The 25,836-nt window shown below is 37.5% G+C and overlaps 1 protein-coding gene across 8 annotated transcripts in view; it reads left to right on the top strand.

The window, feature by feature from the left end:
- TRIM55 (tripartite motif containing 55) overlaps positions 1 to 25,836 on the top strand; it is a 40,767-nt gene that overhangs the window by 7,591 nt on the left and 7,340 nt on the right. For 2 of the 8 annotated variants that reach the window (XM_039335394.1, XM_039335427.1), the window contains exons 5-10: positions 4,806 to 5,039; positions 9,828 to 9,850; positions 9,950 to 10,074; positions 12,576 to 12,808; positions 14,764 to 15,048; positions 19,429 to 19,551. In XM_039335394.1, coding sequence (XP_039191328.1) covers positions 4,806 to 5,039; positions 9,828 to 9,850; positions 9,950 to 10,074; positions 12,576 to 12,808; positions 14,764 to 15,048; positions 19,429 to 19,551 — 1,023 coding nt within the window. The other 6 variants (XM_039335408.1, XM_039335450.1, XM_039335418.1 and 3 more) reach the window with 6 other exon arrangements.

Genomic DNA, 25,836 nt, shown 5'->3' with positions numbered 1-25,836 from the left:
CTCCACAGGGAAGCTAAAACTCCTTTTATAGACAATCTTGCAAATTGGATTGTGCTGTACCTCCTCCCCCTCCTTATATTTCAATGAATCAGGACAACCTCTGATTCACTGGAAACATTCTCTTGTTTCTCTAGACTTGAAAAATGTTTCAACCCCTTTTGCTTACCTGAAGCACTAAGATCCCATGAACAAATCTTCCTTGGTCTCTATAGTATGTCCTCTCATGAAAAGCTAGCAAGCATGGGGATTTGCAAGCTCCTGGTGCTTTCATCATAAGCAAAAGCAACACTACTTTGCAAAGCTCTGCCCTTCTAGATGCGAAAGCAACATCAGAACCTGTTTTCCTCAAACTCACCACTTGCCCTGTAAGCCCACAGTCACCACTGCTGCCAAAGGGATTGTCCCAGGGATTGTCCCAGTCACAAAATGGCTGTCATGGAGGAGATAACTAGTTACAGGGTATCAGTTAAGCAGAATACTATTTGGCACCCGTTTAGTTCTTCCCATTCTGTTTTGCTTCACTCCCTATCTTTATTTTCTTGGGCAGACAGACCAAGCACCAGGCTGCAACCACCCATAATTGTGGTTTTGTCTATTCATTTGTTTGTTTGTTTTGTTTTGGGTTTTTTTTGCTAAAAATGCCTTTGGATTTGAAGAATTCTTGAAAACAGACAATGCTAAAGCCTGGTACTTTGTTTCCTTCATAACATGCCAGCTTCCCAGTTTTGTATTAATTCATAAAATAAAAACAAGCAACCATGATTCTACAAATAGTAAGCAATCATCAAGATGAGTAACCATTGATATGGTGGCACCGAGGTGGCGCAGCAGTTAGAGTGCAGTACTGCAGGCCACTTTAGCTGACTGTGTTCAGCAGGTCAGCAGTTCAAATCTCACCGGCTCAAGGTTGACTCAGCCTTCCATCCTTCCGAGGTAGGTAAAATGAGGACCCAGATTGTTGGGGGCAATGTAAATATATATATACATTGCTTACTGGTGTACACCGCTTAGAGAGTGCTTGCACTTAAAGAGGTATATAAGTCTCATAAAATAAATAAATAATAAATAAATAAATATTCTGCTCCTCTATGAATTGATTGAGTCCCCTGTAAAAACTCTAAAAATTGGTGACCATCATGATCTCTGACAATGTGAAATACAGTTTTGATATGTCCATTTATATTATATTCAATTTCAATAGATGTGAATTTTTCTTCATTTTCTTTTAATAGATGACCCTAAGTTCTAATCTTCAAAGAGATGGGATTTTCTCTCTATCCACATTTTCAATACAATACATGGTGTATCATATTTCCATGATTTTGTAAGAAAGGCATGGAATAATAAATATGTAGAGACAAGTAAATTAGGCCACTCAAAGGAAACAATTGCAGAAGTGGGAAATAAACCACATGAATATGAATTGCAGCTAATAATTCCTTTACTTCACAATAAATGTTTTTATTTTACAGAAATTTGTGAAAAAGAAGGTTCTGATCAAGTATTACAACCTCATGAATCTCAGACATTGAATTTAAGCTTTAAATAACAATGCAATTAAACAGTAATGATTACATGGTTGAATTATGAGAAGAAATATGTGAGAGAAATGATGGCTCTATATATTGTTATTTGTATTTTTTAAGACTCTGAGAGACTATGATTGTGTTAATTCCCATGTTGTATTAAACCTTTACCCAGTATAAGATGTTACACAAGAATCCTTTTGTATAAAAAAAAAAAGCAAACAAGCACATTTATGGAAATTGTTTTTCATTTTAAATGAAAAAATGAGGTAAAGCTTACATGTCAATATGTCATTCTAATTTGCAAAAAATCCATAAGAGTCCTTTCAGTAATCAAAACATAGGAGAGGAAATAATATAGCAAACATGGTTCAAAATTGCTGAAATTTCTGAGCCAAGGAAAGTATGAAAATATTAGCATTTAAAAGTTAAGACGTCACATTTTGCAAGTATGCATAAAGGGAGTCTGTATATAGCAAGGATGAAATGTGTTGGTATCAGGAGTTTGCAGACCATAGCAAGCCTTTCAAGTACATTCACGGTAAGAATTAAACTCTTTCCAAAGGAGAGATACTGTAATATTGAAGTTTTAGCAACTTAGGACTCTTCCTTACAGTCAAGCTTAATCCTTGAGGTGGCAGAAAACTATATTGACATAAAACTATATTGACATAAAAATTGTTACATCCAGTGATGATCCTTACTACCATAGAAACAATGCCAATAAATTGTGTTGTCTAGTTACAATGTACCAAGCATGCTAAGGATGGGTCTTGCTATATTTTCCTAGCTTTTTGTTTCTTCCTACCAAATGTCAGCAACCGGCAGGAAAACATCCATCATTCATTTTCCTTAACATGGAATAGGATGTGAAGGAAGGGAGGGAGGGAAAGACATGTTTTAACAGATAGCTAGACTGCTAGGTTTAGGCATCTACCAAAACATGATCTGGCTTTCTATAAGTGTTTATGTAGCTGTGTTCAAAGCAGCCCAATTTCCAGCTGATATTTAGAAGAACACTAAGGGCATGCTGAAAAGTAACTCAAGCAAAGATGACATTGTGATGGGAGTTGTGTTGGAAAGCAGAAGAGAGAGAACCAGGTCTGCCTCTACCATTCACTGTGTAGCCCTTAGTATGGCACCAACACTATTAGCTGTTTTTCAGGGTGACTTATGTTTCAGAGACCAGGTAGAGTTCGTGAAAACTCAATTTGAAAGAAGTGGACTGTTCCACTGCTTAAAGCAGAATAGCTCTAGAAGACAATGTCCAAGAATGGGAGGAGAAGACTAACATGTGAATCTAAATATCCAATAGTTGTTGGAATGATCCATCTTTTAGGAATCACCCAACTGCACTATTGATAGCATGGTAATAGAAATGCATAAAGTTTTACCAACTGCAAAAGCTGTGTCAGAATAAGGCAAAAAAGGCACTGATAGACCTAAGGAGAGTTAACATCACCTCAGATATGGTCTAAGGATCAGATGAACACAACAGTAAAAAGCAGAGTGCCATAATTAGTTGCAAACAAAAAAAAGTTCTTAAATAAATCCAAAGCCTTTGTTAAAGGTTTTACAAACAATCCAATATGAAGTAGAAGCAATCATCAAGACAGATATTATTTCTTTTCAATAATGACTTACTTACATATAATTCCCACTTTTTTCAAACGCTTACTTTCCAAATCTAATCTAAGAAATGCAGATGCTCATAAATCCTTTCATTTTCATAGCATTTAATAGGTTTAGCATCCAAGAATAATGCATGGTATTTTGGGAAACAGCTTTCATTATGTTTTCCATATTTTGTTTTCTTTGTTTATTTAGAAAGGCAATACCCCAAACTTCTAACATGTTTGCACAACAGAATGATTTTACCAATTAAAAATTCCAAATGCAAGACTATTTAAATATAATTAATGTAAAACTGAAAACATGAATGTAAGAAGGTTATATCTAAAAACATCAAATCAACAGGAAAGACATTTTTTCTGCTCAACAAAAATCAATACAATAAAGGAAGATCCAAAACAATCCTATGAGGACACATCCTTCATATGTGTGAGCCAAGGAAGTTCTTTTTCATAATTCCAAATAACTCTGTGTCCCTCAGTAATAGAACATATGGATCACAGCCTTTGTACTTTCTACAGTAATAGCTTAATTATTTTTCTTAATTTCATATAATGTTTGTGCCCATTAGACACCAATATGATCTTGAAACCAAATAGTCACTTGGAACTTAAATACAATCCTTTTCCTATTGAGTAAAAATGCAAAATGCATTTCTTTCCCCATCTGGAATCAAAAATAAAACTAAGTTATATGAGGGAGTTTCTGACTTGTTTATTAAGATAGCATATTTTATGGCCTTTCTTAAATTGGCTTGCTGAAAATCATAAATAAGGTATAGCTATTAAAATAGTGTGATTATTCAGTTGCAAAAGCAAAGTATATCTTACTAAACTATATTTAGTTCTGGAAATTTTCACAGGGTTTTTGAATGTTCAATTTATGTAAAGGAAAAACTTATTTCAGGGTATTTAAAATGGCAAATCTATATTACATACCTGGAAATTAATCATATTTTAAGAGAGATAGCCAGGACAAAGCCAACACTGGAGCCTAAACAAAAATAAATTTTGGTTTAGTTTGACAATATGTAATCACATTGTATTAAATTAGTTACATACAATTATTAGAATTACTTCTCAAGATTCCAATATCTTCTATTACATTTATAATGTAATAGAAGATATTGGAATCTTGAGAAGTAATTCTAAAGTAATTTTAATAATTTACAATTACATTACAATATTTATTATTTATAATGTAATGTAATTAAAAACATTGTAAATGACAATGTTTTGAGGGGTTTGGAGGAATTTGAGCATTTTTGGTATAAACATTTATTTTAAAAGCTATTGTAGTTCATATTTTTAGAATATTTATTCTAAAATCTTGATGCTTAAATAGAAATTTCTAGAGCTCTACCATCAGTGTTTGAAAAAAGTTTCATTATTATTCCTATTCTGAGGCAAATTTAGTTGGGTGTTACTCTGGAATGTTCAAAACTCAAAATTCCCTCTTTGTTCGTATCACCTTCATGAGTTGTCTCAATCAGTGAAGTTTATTGGCTTCTATAAGCCACTGTGAAAGATTTAAAAAGAAAAAGAAAAAGCTTTTTCAGTGCAGAGGCATTTCCCTCAATTTATAAAAATAAAAACAGATGCAGTCGACATAATACTTTTAACACAAAGCTAATTATTCACTTCACAGGAATGCTGCAAAAGGCAGAAAGAGCAACTATGTGAAAAATTTGATTATTTGTACTTAATATTGGAAGAACGAAAAAGTGAGATGACACAAATAATCACTCGGAGCCAAGAAGAGAAATTGGAACATGTCCGGTCTCTGATAAAAAAGTATGCAGACCACTTAGAGACAGTAGCAAAACTGGTAGAATCAGGTATCCAATTTATGGAAGAGCCAGAAATGGCTGTATTTTTACAGGTATGTTGGAGAAAAGTTTTTTTAAATGAGAATATATTATACAGTTTCTAATTAAATCTTCCCTTATGCTAAACCTCTCAGAGAAAAATTCTTAGCATTTGAGTAGGAAGTACCATTTGAGTGTTCATCATGTACTTTTCAAATTTAAGTTTTATAGAATAGCTACCTATGTAGTAGTTTTCCATATTCAGTCTGAATATTGTATTTTTGCACACCACATATAGAATTTATAATATTTTTTTAAAGTGGGAGAAAATGGTTAAATATATAACACTTACAGGGAAATATGTTTTTCAAAGTGAAAAACAAAAGATACGTATTGGAGATGACATTTATCCTAGGATTATTTTATGAAGATAATAAAAACCCTTTGGAATGTAATACAACTTACTGTATAGGGAAATAATTAGGTTATATTATGTGATCCAATTTTTCCCAAAAATTCAATTTAATTTTGAATATTAATACATAATAGGATTTTCTCCTGAACAGTTTATATTCCAATCTGTAGAATCAGATGATTCTTATTTAAATAGAATTTCCTACTTTGTGAAGATCATCTTCAAGTTCATTCAGATTTTCCAAAGAGATGAGAGTGTATCATATTAGAGCATGTATCTTTATTTTTAGCTGGGAGTGCTCCCAAACCATAAAGTTAAAGTTTAGTAATTCATTCTGTTAAGTACATCAGGTAAATTGACTATAAATAGCCTGATATTTCCCAATATGAAAAATGCACTAATCCTATACTCTTGTCAGCTTATAATTGATGCATATCTTGGTCATTACTCTATAGTGCAAAAGAAGCAAGAATCATAGCTACAGAGCAATTTGTGATATTAGTTGGCCTACATTATTGCTTAACCCAAGGGACAAAATGGTTTGCTGTTCTGTATTGCAGGGTCCCCAACCCCTGGTCTGTGGACTGGCACCAGGCCGCGGCATGCCAGCAACCGGGCGGTGCAAACTAGTGAAGCCCCATCCATGGGATGCAGGCAGATATAAACTGTTCCACTCCCCCTCTGGTCTGTGGAAAAAAATGTTGTCCATGGAACCAGTCCCTGGTGCCCAAAAGGTTGGGGGCTGCTGCTGTATTGAACTAAATGTTCAGGCTCTGATGGAACAGGCAGGACAAACCATAGTAGTTCGTAATCTTTATGGGCATGATTTTAGGAATGTGTACATCAGCGGTTCTCAACCTGTGGGTCGCAACCCTTTTGGGGGTCGCACAAGCCTTTCACAGGGGTCACCTAAGACCATCGGAAAACACATATTTCCGATGGTCTTAGGCAGGGCTTGTCAACTGCCTTCTCTCCCTCCCCCCCTCCGCTCCACCTCACTTGTTTGTGGAAAATATGCTGCTTGGCGGCAGTCTGCACAAACTCTACCAAATGTGCCCTGCAGGGGGCGCATGAAGAGCACAGGCTCAGAGCAAGGCCCCGCCCTCCCCAGAGACTCATTGTGGAGCAACCGGATTGACTTCTTCTCGTGCATGCAGGTCAGCGAAGGGGAGGCTGCTGCAGCACCCAACTCCTGCGCCCATCAGCTGGCGACCCCCGAACTTGCGCCAGCTGACGCAAGAGGGAGGGAAGGAAGAAGGGACTCTTCCTCCTCTCCTAAGCTTCAAAGCACAATTGGCTTCCCAAGGGCACCACAATCCTCATGAAAGTGGAGGGGGAGAAGCAAAGGGGGCGAGAAAGCTCGCGACGGGCTCGAAGCAGCAACTGCCAGTGTTGGTGACGAGAAATTCCCCACAAACCAGGGAAGGGGTGGAGAAAAGGAGCCCCCTTTCGGAAGAAACTGCCACCTTCTTCTCCTTGGCTTTGCGCTCTTCTGTTTCTCGGCAGCCGGGCTGGCAAGCCTCTCCTGGCTGGAACTTCCTTTCCTTCCCTCCCTCTTGGTCTCTTCCTCCTTCCCTCCCTCTCCCATTGTCCCTTCCTTCCTTCCTTCCTTTCCTTCACCTCCCTCTTTGTCCGTTCTTCCCTCCCTCTCCCCCTTGTCCTTTCCTTCCTTCCCTCTTGTCCAGGATCGGAGCAAGCCTCTACGGCTGATCCGCGCTTCTGCAGCTGTAGCTGCTCTCCTTGACTCCTGCCCAGCAAACTTGCTCGCTAGAAAACATATGCTTGCTAATTTAGCAGAAGCACGAATCAGCTGTAGCCCGGCGCTGATCCTGGAGCTTCTGCTAACTTAGCAAGCGGCATGCATTTTGGCGAAGCTGAGCAAGTGAACTGGGCGAGCTCTCCTCTGTCTCTGTGGTTTGCCATCAGTAAAGCCCCCAGCCACGCTGGCAGCCTATCCTCCTCCCCTTGTCCCTTCCTGGGCATGGAGGGGGGGGAAGGAAGGAAGGGACGAAGAGGGAGGGAAGTAAGGAACAATGAGAGAGGGAAGGAAGGGAGGAACAACGGAAGGGAGGGAAGGGAGGAAGGGACAAAGAGGGAGGGAAGGAAGGAAGGAAGGAAGGAAGGAAGGAAGGAAGGAAGGAAGGAAGGAAGGAAGGAAGGAAGGAAGGAAGGAAGGAAGGGACAATGGGAGAAGGTGGGAAGGAGGAAGAGACTAAGAAAGAGGTGAAGGAAAGGAAGGAAAGAAGGATGGAAGGAAAGGACAATGGGAGAGAGGGAGGGAAGGAGGAAGAGACTAAGCAGGAGATGAAGGAAGGGAAGGAAAGAAGGAAGGAAGGGACAATGGGAGAGGGAGGGAAGGAGGAAGAGACTAAGAAGGAGGTGAAGGAAAGGAAGGAAAGAAGGAAGGAAGGGACAATGGGAGAGGGGGAGGGAAGGAGGAAGAGACTAATAAGGAGATGAAGGAAAGAAGAAAGGGACAATGGGAGAGGGAGGGAAGGAGGAAGAGACTAAGCAGGAGATGAAGGAAGGGAAGGAAAGAAGGAAGGAAGGGACAATGGGAGAGGGAGGGAAGGAGGAAGAGACTAAGAAGGAGGTGAAGGAAAGGAAGGAAAGAAGGAAGGAAGGGACAATGGGAGAGGGGGAGGGAAGGAGGAAGAGACTAATAAGGAGATGAAGGAAAGAAGAAAGGGACAATGGGAGAGGGAGGGAAGGAGGAAGAGACTAAGAAGGAGGTGAAGGAAAGGAAGGAAGGAAGGAAGGGACAATGGGAGAGAAGGAGGGAAGGAGGAAGAGACTAAGGGAGGGGAAGGAAAGGAAGGAAAGAAGGAAGGGGCAATGGGAGAAGGTGGGAGGGAGGAAGAGACTAAGAAAGAGGTGAAGGAAAGGAAGGAAAGAAGGAAGGGGCAATGGGAGAAGATGGGAGGGAGGAAGAGACTAAGAAAGAGGTGAAGGAAAGGAAGGAAGGAAGGAAGGAAGGAAGGAAGGAAGGAAGGAAGGAAGGAAGGAAGGAAAGGACAATGGGAGAGAGGGAGGGAAGGAGGAAGAGACTAATAAGGAGATGAAGGAAAGAAAGGAAAGAAGGAAGAAAGGAACAATGGGAGAGGGAAGGAAGGAGGAAGAGACTAATAAGGAGATGAAGGAAAGAAAGGAAAGAAGGAAGAAAGGGACAATGGGAGAGGGAGGGAAGGAGGAAGAGACTAAGAAGGGGGTGAAGGAAAGGAAGGAAAGAAGGAAGGAAGGAAAGGACAATGGGAGAGAGGAAGGGAAGGAGGAAGAGACTAAGCAGGAGGTGAAGGGAAGGAAGGAAGGAAGGAAGGAAGGAAGGAAGGAAGGAAGGAAGGAAGGAAGGAAGGAAGGAAGGAAGGAAGGGACAATGGGAGAAGGTGGGAAGGAGGAAGAGACTAAGAAGGAGGGAAAGGAAAGGAAGGAAGGAAAGAAGGGACAATGGGAGAGAGGGAGGGAAGGAGGAAGAGACTAAGAAGGAGGGGAAGGAAAGGAAGGAAGGAAAGAAGGAAGGAACAATGGGAGAGAGAGGGAAGGAGGAACAGAATAAGAGGGAGGTGAAGGAAAGGAAGAAAAGAAGGAAGGAAGGGACAAGGGGAGAGAAGGGAGGGAAGGAAGGCAGGCACCCACCCCAGTACCATCCCAGAGACCCACAGATTCCCCCCCCCACAGGCACTCTGCAACCTGAGTGATCAGCTGGCCATGACCCCTGGCCATTGATCACGTGACCCTGGGACACTGTGAACGTCATAAGTATGAATCCGTTGTCAAGCATCCGAATGTAAATCACATACTGCAACAATCATAAGTGTGAAAAATGATCATAATTCGCTTTTTCAGTGCTGTTGTAACTTCAAACAGTCACTAAGCGAATTATTGTAAGTCGAGGACTACCTATACTTTCCCATTTTTTCCTTTTTTTGGGGTCAAGTTTTTGATAACCCCCCCCCGGCCAGCTGGATGGGGGGTTGGGGTGACCACAACATGAGGAACTGTATTAAAGGGTCGCAGCATTAGGAAGGTTGAGAACCACTGGTGTACATCAATGTATAACAGGAATGGGGAACATGTAATTGTTTACATGTTGTCAAGTGACATGTCTTATAACTCCTAACATGCATTGCAGCTATGCTAACTGTGGTGCTGGATGTTTTAATTTAACAACATCAAGAGGGTCTCTTATTTCCCAATGTGGCCTAGAGAAATTAACAGTTAAAATATCTTTCTGGATCAAAATATACTTTCTAGTTTGGTTTACCCCAGAGAGTCCACTTTTGCATTATCTTGGTGAAATATCTTGTTATGGTTAGAATTCCAGCTATTATTTGTTAAAAGTATATACTACCATTTTTATACATGAATTAACTTTAAATATGTATGCTGAAAATAAAGGGAACAAGTTATTAAATAATTTATTTTATTGGCTATATTTTGTTTTTCACAGAATGCTAAAGCGTTGCTACAAAAGTAAGTAAAGATGTGTTACCATTTTCATTGTAAGCCAACAATTTCTAAACTGTTCAGTTGCAAAATAATGCTGATGACACAATGGTGTTTCTATTTTAGAATTACTGAAGCTTCCAAAGCATTTCAGATGGAAAAAATAGATAAAGGCTATGAAAATATGACCCACTTCACAGTCAATCTTAATAGAGAAGAAAAGATAATTAGAGAAATTTACTTTTACAGAGGTAGGTTTCGTTTTTTAAAAAAGCTTACTTTCCTTTTAGCTGTGAAGCGTTCAATTTTTGTGAAGACATCCTGTCACAAAAATAATCGAAAGACCTTTTTGACATTCTACAAAAATTAAAGATATATTTTACATGTCTAATAATCAAAAGTAAACTCGTGAAGACTAAGATAGTATGCTGAAAAATATGTTTTTTCATAGAATGTGAGCTTTGGCATTAGTGTTGTATATCTTTCAAGATTTCAACATTCAGTATACATCAAAGCTATTAACCTGTCTGATCTGTTTATTTAACTAGCAGAACCTTAGCAATGATTACCAATAGTGATTCGTGATAGGACATTTCCTTGAATAAAGATAGTTATTAAGCTTGATTATGTGTATTTATGTATCCAAAAGATGTTAATTACTACTAATGATATATTGAAAAATATTGAAAAGTTATTTATGTGTGTGCACGTGTGTATCTGTGAGCATGTATATGTATTTATATACAGCAGCCAACAGTATTTATCCAGTGTTTACAGCCATTGTAAAGAAAGAAAGTCAATTTTGTTGATAGTCAAGGTTCATGGAATCTTATTGAAAAAGTGATAATTGAAAGCTTTTCGTTCTCTACTCTTACCTTGTTGTATTCATACATGTAGTGGTAAATGAAGAGTGAGAAACAAAAGTGTAAACAACTATTTTAAATAAAAGATTGGAACAAATATTGTCAATATAGAAAGGCAACTTTTTCATCAAGATAAACTAAATTAGGATTCTATGGTGCCATGCCACCTAAAATAATGTATTTGTGTGACCCCCTTACTTAATTTGAGACCCGACACCAAGTGACAAGTTGAGCTCTTGTTCTTGCTTCAGCTCCTTCCAGCCCAGCTGTTTGAAAGCATGCAAATGCAAATGGATAAATAGATAACACTTTGGTGGGAAGGTAACAGTATTTAACCACATTTATATTAGTTATACTGAAAGCAACTAAAGTTCACAAATACTTCTTTATAACCATCATTTATCAGAACTTGGTATTTTGTGCTTTTACTGAAATGTTTATCACCAGAAAGGTGAAGCTATACTATATTTAAAGTATAACGAAGTCATTTACACAGTTCAGAATTCCCTTATACAAAAACAAAGGTACTGAATGCTAGCAAGCCTTTTCCACATAGTCCTGAGATAATCACATGCATCATAACGTGTCATATTCATCACAGAATACTATTTCATTTCAAGTCTTTGATCTGATAGAGTACAAAATCATGTGGACAGCCTAGATTAGGGGTAGGCAACCTCGGCTCTTTTATGACTCATGGACTTCAACTCCCAGAATTCCTGCTATGCTGGAATTTCTGCTATGCTGACTCAGGAATTCTGGGAGTTGAAGTCCATGAGTCATAAAAGAGCCGAGGTTGCCTACCCCTGGTCTAGATGTTATATAAAAAGTGAGAGTTTAAGGGAAGAAGTGGAACTATATCCTTTAGCATTTTTAATTGCTACATTATATTACTGTTAAACAAATACTCCTCAATATATATTTCAGCACAAACATGAGGCAGATTGGGAGGAGGGATAGTTTACATATGTACAGCACAGAAAGTTTGATGGCAGGGGAAATCATTTCCCTTCTCTTTTTTATATACATTGTTGTTGTTGTTGTTAATTGCGAAGTCGTGTCCGACCCATCGCGACCCCATGGACAACGTTCCTCCAGATCTTCCTGTCCTCTACCATTTTCTGGAGTCCATTTAAGTTCACACCTACTGCTTCAGTGACTCCATCCAGCCATCTCATTCTCTGTCGTCCTCTTCTTCTATTGCCCTCAATCTTTCCCAGCATTAGGCCCTTCTCCAGTGAGTGGTATAAGCATATGTTCTTGATAAATTTGGCAACCCCACATGTCTAATATGTTCTTTGACTGTTCCACTGGAGACCTTTTTTTATTTTAACTAATATACGATAGCAATGATTAATAATTTATCCATAAGCTATCCATGTCTTCTTCTGACCAATGTCCATATCTTGGGCATAATTGCACTTCCCACTTTTCCTAGGAATAAAGGACTCAGTGACAAAAACCAAAGGACTCAAGAGTGAAAATCAACAGCCTGCTATGATAGTTTGTCCACTCTCTACACTGGCTACTTCCTCTATTGTGTTCTGATTATTAGATGAACAGTTTCTGCTTCTAAAAAAAAAAACGTGCTAACCATTCTAGGAAATCTCAAAGTCCTTTGGGAAGGTTTCACAGAAAAACAAGTTGATAATTTTATTATGTGTTGAGAGAAACATCTATGAACAGGAACTGATACAAAAATACTATTCTGCTCAGAGTGCTGGCTGTGTTTTTTTTTTTATGCAATTCAATTCCTTTCACAGAGTCAGAGACAAATATTCCTGCTTAGAAAAGGATAAACTAGCACCTTTAGAACCAAAGATTCTCCATTAACAAATTTTATTTTAGAGGAAACCAATTAGTGTATTTTCTTTTTTACGTTACAATAGAAGAAGAGGAGGAGGAGGAGGAAGAGGAGGAAGAAGATGCCACAGAAAGGAAAACATCAGATGAAATCCACACTGAATCATCAGGTGAAGAAGATGAAATATCTGAACAAGCATCATCTCTGCAACTTCAACAGGATATTGCATTGAAAGACACATTAGCAGTATCTCAGAGTAATCTGATACCATCATTACCTTCTAACCCACTAGTTAATACTCCTACTACAGCAAAACAGGTAACTATTCTTCTCACATCAGTTATGTTAAACATTTTATCACTTTGTTAATCCCTTTATTAATTAAATTTGATAGTTCATTAGCTCAGTCTTCCCCAATTTTTGGCATTTCGAGTGTGTTGATAAAATTCTGAGAATTTTCTTGCTCTCTGGTAACTCTGGGAATTATCAAACAATCTATTCCTACCCTGAAGGTTGCAGTAGGTAAAGATATCAGTGAAAACGGAAAACCTCATCTAGAGCAAGTGGAATGGCTTTCTGCATACACAACACCACCATTGGATTCAGCCCTTAAAATTTTATTTACAGCATAATAAAAAAATCCAATAGCAGTAGAAAATAAACCTCACTTAGCCAATCTTGCCCTTTCTGCTCTGATACAGTACTTTTAAAACTATAATTTCTGTTAATGTCATCTAAAAGTAAAGCCATACCCTATTGCCTAGAACAAATAAAAATCAACAGAGGATTAAAAAAGTAACATTGGATAAAATAAAGCTAACATAATAATTATTAATAAAATAACAAGTAGAATCAGAATTTAACAAAAAGATTTAAAACCTTAGTGGTTTTTTTTACTTTGTCTGCAGATGGTATATTTAACAAACAACTACCAAGCTGAGTTTACCGCTTCCTTAGTTTGATACTATATGACAGTGGTGGCGAATCTATGGCACACGTGCCAGAGGTGGCACTCGGAGCCCTCTCTGTGGGGACATGCGCCGTTGCCCCAGCCCCACCTCCCCCACAACCCCCCCCCCTCACCAGCAGCCTGCCCAGAGGAGAGGCTTCCCCAGGCACGGCCCATGCAGAGCAGCACAGCCAAGCACATTGCAGCCAGGCAGCAAGGGCAAGACTCCGCCTCATGCACCATCACGTGCAGATGATGTTGCGGGGTGCAGGTGGAGGGCATGGCTGCTGGCGGAGGGCATGGCCACCATGGTGCTGCAAGGCTGCCGGGACAATCTTTGGTGAGTGGCCCTGCGGGCGGAGCAGGGGGCAGAGTGGGGCCGGGCCAGGGGGTAGGCTGGTTTTTGGTACTCTGTCTTTAAAAGGTTCACCATCACTGCTATATGGATTTTAATTCCCCACTGCTGAGTTAAAGTGTTATCCCCTGATCCTTGAATTGGCAGAAAATTATACTGGCCTGACCTTGGCTGTTCCCATTGCCAATTCCTGTCCTGTCTCTATTTCTTCTGTTTCAAATTCCTTGCATGGTAATGGAAAGTGATGGCTAACAGATTTTATACTTTAAAAAAACGTTTTTATTAAATTTCAAAACCAAACATTAAAATACAAACTAACATAAAAGGAAAAATGGAGAGAGAATAATAGGACAAGTCAAAAAGGTGACAAAAACCTTATCAAATAAATATATAACAATAATGACTCCCAACTTTTTTCCATAGAGATAATAATACAATACAACAATCTCTAAGTCTAAATATATAATACCAGTTCTTAAAATATCATAAAATACTAACACTTAACTTTCTAAAAAAAACAATATTCATAATGTATTATTCACTTAATTTTAATCTGAGATATTGTATATTGTCAAATAAGAATAACCATATAATTATAAATCCACACTATTTCTCTGGTCACAAATTTTATACTCTTGCGACTGTCCTTGTGTGGTGTTGGAATAAGGTAGAAAGCACTCATGGATAGGGCCAACATGAAGCAAACTTCATGGGAAAATAATAGAAAAAGATGTTGCCAGGACATGTTTATGTCATGTGTTGTGTTCTAGTTGGGGATAAGTATAGTAAAACTCTAAGATCTCCTGCATTTTTCAGTAATCAATATCAAGTATAGAAAACTAAAATATATGTTTTCATGAGGCTGCCCTTTCAGAGAGAAAGATGGGAAGAGATAGAAGACAAAAATAAACACCTCAAATAATATGCATTCTATTTTTTCCTTTCCTTTTTTCAATCTTTCCTACTAAGGATAAAATTGTGGATACTACTACACCACAGCCTGGGCTAGTAGAAACTGGACTACAGTCAAATGGAGAGCCATCTGATCCCTTCTTCTACCCTAGTTGGTATAAAGCACCACCACGACAAACAAGCAATTCAAATCCAGCTCCAATGATCGAAAGTAGGCAGGTAGGGGCTTCCATTCCTATAGAAGTGAATGTCAAGAAGACAGAGGCTCCAGAAGCAGCTTCTGCAAATACAAATTCTGCTGTGTGTGGTAAGGAAGTTAACCCATCTACAGATACTTCACAGGTTAGTATAATTCTTTGAGTACATTGCATTCAACCATGATTTTCTACGAAATAGTACTTTTAAGAAGGAAATTATGTTAGTAACTCGTTAACTCTAATATATGCCAATTCAGCCGCATAGAATCCCAATGAAATCTTAAAAGGAAATTGGAAAAGGAAGGCTACATTCTTAGACATAGACACAGACACAGTTATGTAATTTTTTTACATCAGGTGCAGATCATAGTATTTACAGTACATATACTAGCTTTTAAAACCAACAAGCCTTTCTTGACATAATATTCCTGAAAATACCAAGGGATACTAGGAACTGCAATTGGACACATCTAGAAGATATAGGCATTCACAAGAGGGGGACAATGACATCAGATGCATCATGATATCACTTTGCAATTGATGCCAGCAATGTGATGCCAGCAATATGATTTGTGTCTTTCATGCAATGATGCATATGACATTCTAGCTTATTATGCAATACATTTACTGGCCAGCATTATTTTGGGAATCACTGACTAGGCAATTTCCTCACTCATAATTTATAGTGCCGTTGAAATACCTCTGTGCATACATATAAGTAGTAAACACAACACTATTTGAATGACACTGCCCAATGCTACAAAGGTTTAGTAAAGAGGTGTCCCTAGTCAAACACTTTACAAAAAATTTACATATAATAGCTTCACTCTCCAAGGCACATTATTAGCAACCATTGTTGCATACTTGTTTTGCATAGCTGGGGGGAATATATAGATAAGTAGTGCTAACTGATCCCACCCCACCCCGTCGCCAAAAAAGCTTGCCTTTCCAATGCCATTCTTAAGTCTCTGGTTTCCACTACCCTCTGGGACCAATGTGCATTACTTTTAGAAAGGAGGACAGTTTTAGTCTGCTCCTCCTTTATGCTTGGGCAAGAACTGAAGCTGCAACAACAAGATCAGGAATATGTCTTGATTATGAGGTCTCTGTTGAAATGCTTGCTTTTGGAGTTGCCTGATAGTTCTGATTACAGAAGCCAATTGTATTTGCAGCCTACATGAAACAGATATATATGTGATCCTGTAAATCAAGGCGACCTGGCTGGGATCTCAAGAATGTGCAAATGATTCTATAAAATCAACAGATCTTTAAACATGAATTTGAGAAATACTGAGTTCTATGCAGCCATCCTCTCTCCATAAAATCCTTTATTGTCCATAAAATTATATGGGAGTTCTTGAAAAAAATGGCCTCCATATTGAGGAGCTCTGGTAGCACAGTGATTAAAATGCAGCTTTCTAACTATGTCCATAGCCAGGAGTTTGATTCTGAACAGCTCAGCCTTCCAGCCTTTCAAGGTTGGTAAAATGAGGACCAGATAGTTGGGGTCATATGCTGACATTTGTAAACCACTTAGAGAATGCTATAAAACACTATGGAGCAGTATATAAATCTAATTGCTATTGCTATATCAATAAAAGCTATCTCAATAAGAGCTCTGAAAACAGTTCTAAGATTATGTGAAAATGCAGGGGAGAACTGAAAGTATATAATTCAAATTCACGGTAATTCAGGAAAATACCAAAACAAATTTTCATTTGAATCATGTGTTTATGTTTAAATTAGACAGGTTAAGTAACTTTGCCCTGCTGAGTATGTATCATTGAATTCCAGTTTCTTTTATTTTTTCCAATTCACCAGACTATTGAAATACTGCTCTGGAGATTTTCTCACTCTCTAAAACACTATGGAAAGCACTTCTGGAACCGAACCGAGCTTTAGCAGATCCTGCACTAAGCAGGGGGTTGGGCCAGATGTCCTCTGATGTACCTTTCCATTACAGTACATGATTCTGTAAAAAATGAGTCAGCAAAACATGCTTCCCCACCATTTTCTTCAAATGGACAGCCTCTCCTGGATTCATTTGCCTCTTTAAGTGGAAGGAATACTTTTCATTGTCAAGTTGTCATGTTTGGATCTAACCTTATGAAATAACTAATGATATTAAGAGAAAATCACACTGAGTTCAAAGGGGCTTAATTTCAGAAAAGAAATGATTGGGCTGAAGTATAATTTATCACATTTGCAAAAGGATGGTAATGGCTTTGACATTGATGGTATGTTAAAATCTTGACTTAATAAAATCAGCTCGAGTTGTAATAGAAAGTTAAGATTTCATCTTCACTGATTCCAAACAAATCTTCTTATGTAGTTCTCAAATAAGAGAGTTATGCTGAGACAAAGTTCCAAGTTCCATATACGAACAATTACTAAATTATCAGAAACTCATTTTTGTATGGGTGAAGATCTTGAGACCTATTACTTTAAATGATTCACTAACAGTTCATTTATGTAGTGCATATAAAGATTAAGATAAAATATAATTCAGGAGCCACATCTTTATCTGTTTGTACTTACACCTGTCTTATACTTCAGGCCATAGGATTTCAGAACCAGGAATAGAGCAGAGTACCAAGGTCACCATTATGGGTAGCCTCTGGTTAAAAAAAAAAACTGTTTGCCTTTCTCTGCTACTATTGCTGAATAGGGTTCTCTTGCACAAAACAAAGACCTACCCAAGAGTATTGAAAGCAGAGCCACTTACTCGCCAGGCTCTAGACCATGCTTGTGTCAGTACATTTTGGCAGATGAAGCAGCTAGCCACCATGCTGCTGGTGGCCATCTGGGGCACTGACAACAGCTTTTGCCCCAAATAGCCTGCTTCCAGGTACAGCCCCTTTTATTTAATTTACATTTGTTTGTTTGTTTTTTGATTGTTTGATTGATTGATTGGTTTATATGCTGCCCATCTCCCTATCCAAGTGAATCTGGGCAGGTTACCATGTAGTGTAGTGTATCACTATATAATTATGCCTCTTATTGGTGCTTAAGAAATTGCCATATAAATGTGTTAGAATCCTATCAATGCAAAGCTTTGAATCAAGATCCTACTGAGATCAGAACTGAGAATCACAAAGAAATGTACCAGAGCTAGGAGGATCTTTTTGTGAGGAAGGAAGCCTTTTTTAGGTGTGTCTGCTCAGAAAGCCCACTTTATCTGTTTGGGTGAGTGGATTCAGACTATAAACCAAAGCCAAACAAGCCACAATATGTGTCATTTTAATAAATTTGAGGTTCTGTCCATGGCATGGCCCCTACTGAGTCAATTCATCCTATTCAGAAAGTTCACCCTAATCACTGCTGGGTCTGTGCCAGCATTTTAATTTCTTTAGCTCAAATTGGGACAGGCAAAGACTGAACAAGATATTCTAAATCGGGGGTCTTTATTGTTGCCTGACATTTTAGTTTGTACATGCTTCTTACAAGGACTAATCTGGCACAAAGTCTACTAGATATGGGCATTTTAAAAACTGGGCACAATGTATACTGGGAGTGGAATGTCTTCTTCACCTGGCTCAACAGTTAGGAGCAGATGATTTTGGTGACATTAGTGAAATCATGTTTTATTATTTCCTCACAGGGGTTGACATTCTGCATAACAGTTTTGGCTTTTCTTATCTTACTGCACCATATCTGGAATCAGATTCAGTACATGTTTTTTTCTTTAAGGGGTAGGAACTGTTTTGTTTTATCTCAACTAACAGCATCAGTCTTTTCTCCAGCAATGCCTGCAGATAGTTTAAGAAACAAAGATCCCATTTTTTTTTTCATCTAAAAGGACCATGCTATCGTGTTATTAATGCTATAAAGCTTTTCCTCCTCATTTTTCCCTTCTCTGAAATGTTATCCTGGATGTTACAGCGCATGATTTAAAAATGAGAGCTTGTAGTTGTAATAAAAGAAAAAAAAAGATCTTGGCAACCCCATATTAATCCCATGGACTTATATGTCAGCATTTCTGGAGATGTTTAAAATGGTGGATGTAACAAGGAGCAATTTCCACATAAATAGGCATCTTAATGACCGCCTGTCCCAAATGTATGCAGATTATTCTCAGCACAGGAGGCCCAGAGAAGCAACATTATTTGTCCCTTATAATCAACTACTTCTGTATTTTTCCTCTTGTCATGAAAAAAACTATTTCAAAACAGAAATGACTACATGATTGAAATTATGACTGGGTTCACACATCACACTAACCACATTATGGCTTAGCATGTTAAGTGAACCCAACCAACATGTCCTTGCTCTCTAATTTTAAACCTAATCTTCTCCTTACTGCGTTCATTTACTATAAGCAAGAGGTTTCCTATCAAGGGGAAGTATTAAACATGTTGTCCTTTGCATGCATTTCACATTCCCTGATTTCCCTCCAAATTTTATAGATCAGCTTTTTGGTATAGTAACCACGAAATCATATTTTCAATATACTTTACTGACTTTCCATTGGAAAATGGAGATTTTCTGGGATTTTCTGACAGTCTCCCATTCAAATATTAACCAGCCTAGACATCTGTGCAACATCATAACACAGAGAGAAAAGGGACAGAGCTTGCAACATAATGCTGAAACACTGCTGCTGATTGCCAGGACGTGTTCTGGAGACACTAACAATCTATGTTTCATGGTAAGAATTGAGCAGAATCAATTCTTTAGATGCTCTTTGATGCTGACATTTGGTGGCTTGGTCCATTTTTAAAAAGATTAGGAAGTCTAGATGGAGGCGGGGGGGGGGTTCTACCATGCCCTTCATCTTTTTTTTTAAACCCTCTTGCCATTTAATTAGTTTTGCTTAATAAACTTTGCAGAGTGCTAAATATTGGTCACTGTTTGGTAGTCTTTTAGTTGGTCCTAACAATGATACTATTTTATTATTACCAAATGATTTTCATGTAGTTGACCAACACAATTATTTGAAATGTTTATAGCATTTCCAAGTTTTATAGTGCTATAGTATTGCTATTGTGGACTCAGTTCAACTTACATTAATACTTCATTGCAAATTTTGGACTTTCTAAAGATAGAGGTAGGGAAGAAGGGACGGAGAGGGAGAAGGAGAGAGGGAGGGAGAGGGAAGAGAAAGAGAGAGAGAGAAAAAGAGATCTTCCAAAATGCAACTTTTGTGGTTATGATATCTTGAAAATCAATGAAGCTTAGTAACTGATGACTCCACAGTTCAACCCTGAGCTATATATATATTCTCTTCTATTGGAACTATGTTTTTTCTGAGTTTATTTCAAGCATAATAGATGGCTACTCATAAAGCTACATGTTTAGGAATTTATTATTTCATGTCTCATGGTGATATAGTCAAGCCTAATTGATTGTTTAACTTGTTAAGAGCAATGGAAATGCCAGTTGTATAACTCTTAGATGCAGATTTTTGTAAGTGTCTGCATAGTAACATTATTAGATGCATTGAATTGCATGTTTGTTAACCTCTTAATGATGTCAACTATTGGAAAAGATCAAATTTATGTTACAGAGGTTTTAAACATGTCTTTTGCAAAGTCCATATCTCTATATAAGCATTTCCAAACTACTAAAATTATAAAGCAGATTATAAATTCATTAAAAACCAATATGAAACAATTAATTCTATTAGAACTATTGTTCTATTTATGGTTCACATCACTTGTGTCTTCTTAACAACCAGTTTCTTGTTAAAATTAACAACCAACAAGGAAACTAATTTCTTTTGTTAGTGCTGTTTTCCATTTTACTGTAAGTATTCCCCATTCTAATCCCATCTTCCTATCATCATTCTTCCCTTGGGCATATAGCATAGTAGATGTTTATCACAATTGCAAAATGGATATTTTATTTGGAATTAACATTTTAAAAATGTGTGACTAAGAGATGGAGCATGCCAAGTGTCAAAGGAGTCAACTTTATGCTAAATCTCAGACAACTGCTGACCGTGTAGTTGTACTTCAAGTGCATGCTGGCTAATAAGATCATTAAAAGAAAGGATTGAAAGATCAGACGGTGAATTAATACCATGCTACATTTGAGTTTCAAGAGATAAATTGTGATTATATTTTTTAAGTTGTTCTAAATTGCAGGCTCTCAATTCCAAAATCAGCTCAAATAAGTTCACTGTTTTAATGAACATTTTAGGGTTCAATTTTAAAAGAAGCTTTTAGTACTTCAACCTTTCCAGATTTAATCCATCAAAAGTGTTTTATGAGCGCTTTATCTTTTTTGAATATAAAAAAATAAAGAACCTTTTAAAACATTGGTTGCTTTTAAGAGTCTCAGTAGGAGCAAAACTTCATGAAAGTCTGTTTTAAAATAAGGAACACAGTAATGCCATGCTTCATGGTTTTGAAATTAAGCCATAAATTTTGTGGCAATTAAGTATAGCAGTTTTCCTACCAGTGCTTTATAGCCTGTTCAGTATCGTTGAACCATCAATGTGCTGATCTAACAATGATAAGCTTTATATTCCCCCAGCAATATTTTGATGATGCAAGAAAACACTCTAAATCGTTAACAGAGAAACAATCTAAAACAGTGGTTCTCAACCTTTCTAATGCCGTGACCCCATAATACAGTTCCCCATGTTGTGGTGACCCCCAACCACTTATACATCACCGGGTGCCAGGGGCGTGGCCAAAGAAAAGGGGGAAAAAAATGGCGGACAGCCTTGTTTGGCGACCCCTGTGAAATGGTCGTTCGACCCCAAATGGGGTCCCGACCCACAGGTTGAGAACCACTGATCTAAAACAACATTGTGTTCCTTCTTCAGTAGATACTTATATAAAAAATCTGGCTCCCTCTTTAAACTGGAGCTGCCCTTTCATTTTCAATTTTCTTTTTATATCCAGGCAAAGGTGGTCATTACATAATGGAATGAAATCCCTTATTTCAGACTTTAAGGTGCATACTAGATTTTACGTATAATCTATTTAACTATAATTATCTTTATTCAATCTTTAAAAGAACAACATAAGGAGGTAACTATGGCCTATTCCCCATAACAAGCAGAGGAGGGACAAGGAATAGAGTTAGCTTACCATTTGCTTGCTTTATTTGCACCCTAAGCTTCTTTTCATTTCTATATGGAGTTTGAAAGTTGGGCTTGTTCTGGCTATAGATGGTAAGGGAAGTAATGGGGGAAACGATACAGAGAACAACTTTTTTTTTTCCTATTTCTCTAATCCAATTGCCCCTCTTCAGGTTTTGGTTTTTGAAAAATTACTCACATGTTGGTGCTTTAGATATACTTTTCAACATAATGTAGCACATCTTTTAAATCTGGAAGTGTATTCCTGAGTTTTTATTTTTTAATTTAGTCTTCACTTCTGATTTCTGGAAATTGCTCATATGATTCAATAACACCAGTGAAAAGCTGTTGCAAAGACAAAGTATTTTGTAACATTTCAAGGCAATGGTGTTGTTGTAATTAATTTTGTCAGTGATTCCTTCCTTTAACATTTAATAGTTACATCTACAGACTATGAGTCACAGCATACCTTCCAGCATCTGAGTTTAGAACTTTTTTAGTAATTTTACCCAGAATAATGGAAGAGAGGGATTTCCTCCTACAATGAAATTGCAGCAGGCTGACTTTGCCTCTTTATTTTATTTCATTGAAATCTGAAAAAATATTGAATTCTGGTTTCCATTAAACTGCTTGTCATCTCCTAAATTGCTTATAAAAATAATATAATGTAACAATAACAAGTCTCTTTTTTTAATACCACATCTTTTCCTCAGAAATGTTGACTTCTGCCTTTTGCCTTAAAATCGGTTGTATGTGGGTACAAGGAATGCACATTGTCCCACTTTGGCCTACTCTCCACTTTTTATGTCATCCTTCGGGCAGCTGTTTTATTGTGGTACCCTTTTATTTTCAAGTGTTCCAGGCTCATTTATTCATCATTTCTTTTGGGAATGTTCCTGCTCTGGTTTCATCCACATTTGCTGGCTGTTGTCTGTGACATTCCTTCCTTCCCTCCCTCCCTCCCTCCCTCCCTCCCTTCCTAGGTTATACATATAATACAGCTTGGGTGTGGAAAACAAAAGTCAATTAGACCAGCTTGTCTTTTTTAGGAAGAGATTAATAATAAGTACTTATAATTAAACTATTGGCACATTTTTTACTTTGCTATTTTTGTGAATGCAAGTCAGTTGTCTCTGGATATTCACTCCAATGGACTTGTGGCATCCTTTTTTTCTGATCACAAAGAGCTTTTGTATATTAAAGCTATTCCTTTCTTCAGGACAAATTTTGTCATTTTTAGACTATTTCATATTGTTTGCACACTGATTGATGACTGTACCTCTAAGATCCTGCTTATTCCTGCAGTCCACAATAGATTACAATAAGACATTTTGGCTTATTTATTTGTTTATTTTGTTTGCATGGTTACCTATATCAACATATGATTCAGGGTGGCTAACAATCTAAAGCATCAAGAATAACAAAAATAAATAAATGTATTAACCATCATCGCAGTGCAAAGCATTAATGATTTGAAAGACTCACTTGAAATCCTCTGAACACAGATATCATAAAAAACCCAAGCTTTTAGCTAATGGAAGGAAATGTACAGGAAGCATGAGAAGAGATCTGTTATGCTTACTTTTGCTCCTCAATCAACAGTGGTACTGAAAAGGGAAAATTCGGATCATCTTGAGCATGCTCTCCAAGTCCTTTATTATATAGCCATCCACAATGATCCAAGTATAGCTATTAAGTACAAGTAATTGTCAATTTACAACAGTTTGTTTAGTGACCATTCAAAGTTACAATAACACTGAAAAAAGTGACACAAAAGTGTTTTTCACACTTACCACCGTTATAGCACCCTCATAGTCACTAAATTCAGACACTTGGCAACTGACTAATATGTAGGGCACTTGCAGTGTTCTGGGATCATTTGCAAACAAAGTCAATGGGGAAGCCAGATTCACTTTACAACCTTGTTATTAACTTGACAACTGCAGTGATTCACTTAAGAACTGTGGCAAGAAAGGTTGTAAAGTGGGGCAACACTCATGTAACAAATGTCTCACTTAGGAACAGAAATTTTGGACTCAATTGTAGTAGTAAGACAAAGGACTACCTGTATGTTATTATGTTTCCTGCAGGGAGAGTCCAAAGTTAGAGGAGACTCCCTTTCCAAAGCTTTGCTATCTTTATGGAACAGGGGAAGGAATAATTTTCTTTGCCTGCCTTTTAACTGTTTGCCTCTCCTTAGTTGTGGTGCATACTTCAGGAGTTTGTGACAGAGTCATAGAAACTCATAGATTCTGTAGATCCAAGTCTTTCTTAACTCCTCCTGTAACTTGAATCACTTCTCTTTACCTCTGTTGGCAAGAACTTGAGCAGCATCAGAGAGCAAAAGAAACTTTTCAGGCATTTGGAAGGCAGTTTTTCTCTAAGATAGGAATTATTTTCTCTCCCTTCATTCTTTAAGGGAGAATTTGGACATATCAAAAAGCTCATGGAGGATCTCCCAGGGTCCTTTAGACCACAGAACTGCAGCCTTAATCAACCATCTTTATTATGTTATTAGCCATTCTGAACATAACTGCTGAGCAAGGATACATTCTTGCATTTCTCATCTACCAGTACTCATATCAGAATAAGAGAGGGCAGAAAGCACATCTCAGGCAAGTGAGATCAAAAGTTGAAAATAACTGGAAATTAGAGAAGAGAAAGATCAATGTACAGCATACGGTGAACTCTTTCCAACTATTATGTGACTTCAAGAAATAAGAATGTGATTGTCTCAACAAGATGCTCTATTTACAGAGCTCTTACAAAATTGGGCTGATTTCCACAGCTCATACAGGGTCTCTGTAGTTGTTATGTGTCCCTCCTAGAATATTTTAAACATCTCAGCTCAGTCATTCATTCATGATCAAATGATCCCTGCATCCAAACGCAACAAATTATTCAGTCTTTGTTATTTGATCCAACGAATCCATGGTACAAACTCTGCTATGAGTCATAATCTGAAATGGTAATGGGTCTCATTCATCAGGCCCTTTCAGAGAGCAATCTATATTTTAAAGTGCTGTCTGCTTCCTAAATGGCAGACTTAGACTTTGTTCTGCGTCACTGCAGGGATATCTGCCCTTCTTTTCTTCAATGAGAGAAAGTTTCTTCTTGCAACTCTTTGTAGTTTACTTCATACAACACAAAACCCTCTTAGTGTACATTACACAAACAGCCAGTTAATCCACCAATTAGTCCACATTATTTTTATGGCAATTGATTTGCCAGTAGTGTCTAGGCATATTCTGTAAAATAGTTAATGAGCATAGTCTACAACAGGAGGAATAATTCAGTTTTGATTTGTCAAAAATCAACAGTAAGGACCTGTTTGAAAATAACTGGAGGTAGTTAATTGAAGGATTTAAATCATCACAGTGGCAAAAAAATAATTTCTATCAGTGTAGATTTATCAGTAGAATTTAATATACTCAATTGAGTTTATTTCTAGATATTTTATTGGATTAAAATATGAATAAGTACAGGTAGTCTTACAACCACAATTAATCTCAAAATTTCTGTTGCTACACAAGACAATTGTTAAGTGAGTTTTACCCCATTATACAACCTTTCCTGCCACAGTTATTAAGTGAATCTCTGTTTTTGTTAAGTTAGTAACATGATTGTTAAATGTATCTGACTTCCCCATTGACTTTGCTTGTCCAAAGATCACTGCAACCTCCATAAATACATGCCATTTGCCAGGCGCCTGAATTTTGATCATGTGACCCTGGGGATGCTGTAATGGTTGTAAGTGTAAAAAACGGTCATAAGTCACTTTTTCAGTACCATTGTAACTTCAAATGTTCACTAAAGCAATGGTTGTAAGTCAAGGACTACCTGTAGTAAAAAAAAAATTATACTCCCTGTCCATACAATTTAGTCTTTTACTTAGTTCTGGAT

This window comes from Crotalus tigris, unplaced genomic scaffold, assembly GCF_016545835.1.
Source record: "Crotalus tigris isolate CLP2741 ecotype Arizona unplaced genomic scaffold, ASM1654583v1 scf7180000017546.9332058, whole genome shotgun sequence".
NCBI lineage: Eukaryota > Metazoa > Chordata > Lepidosauria > Squamata > Viperidae > Crotalus > Crotalus tigris.
Note: the sequence above shows the minus strand (reverse complement) of the source record. Positions and strands in the feature narration are given on the sequence as shown.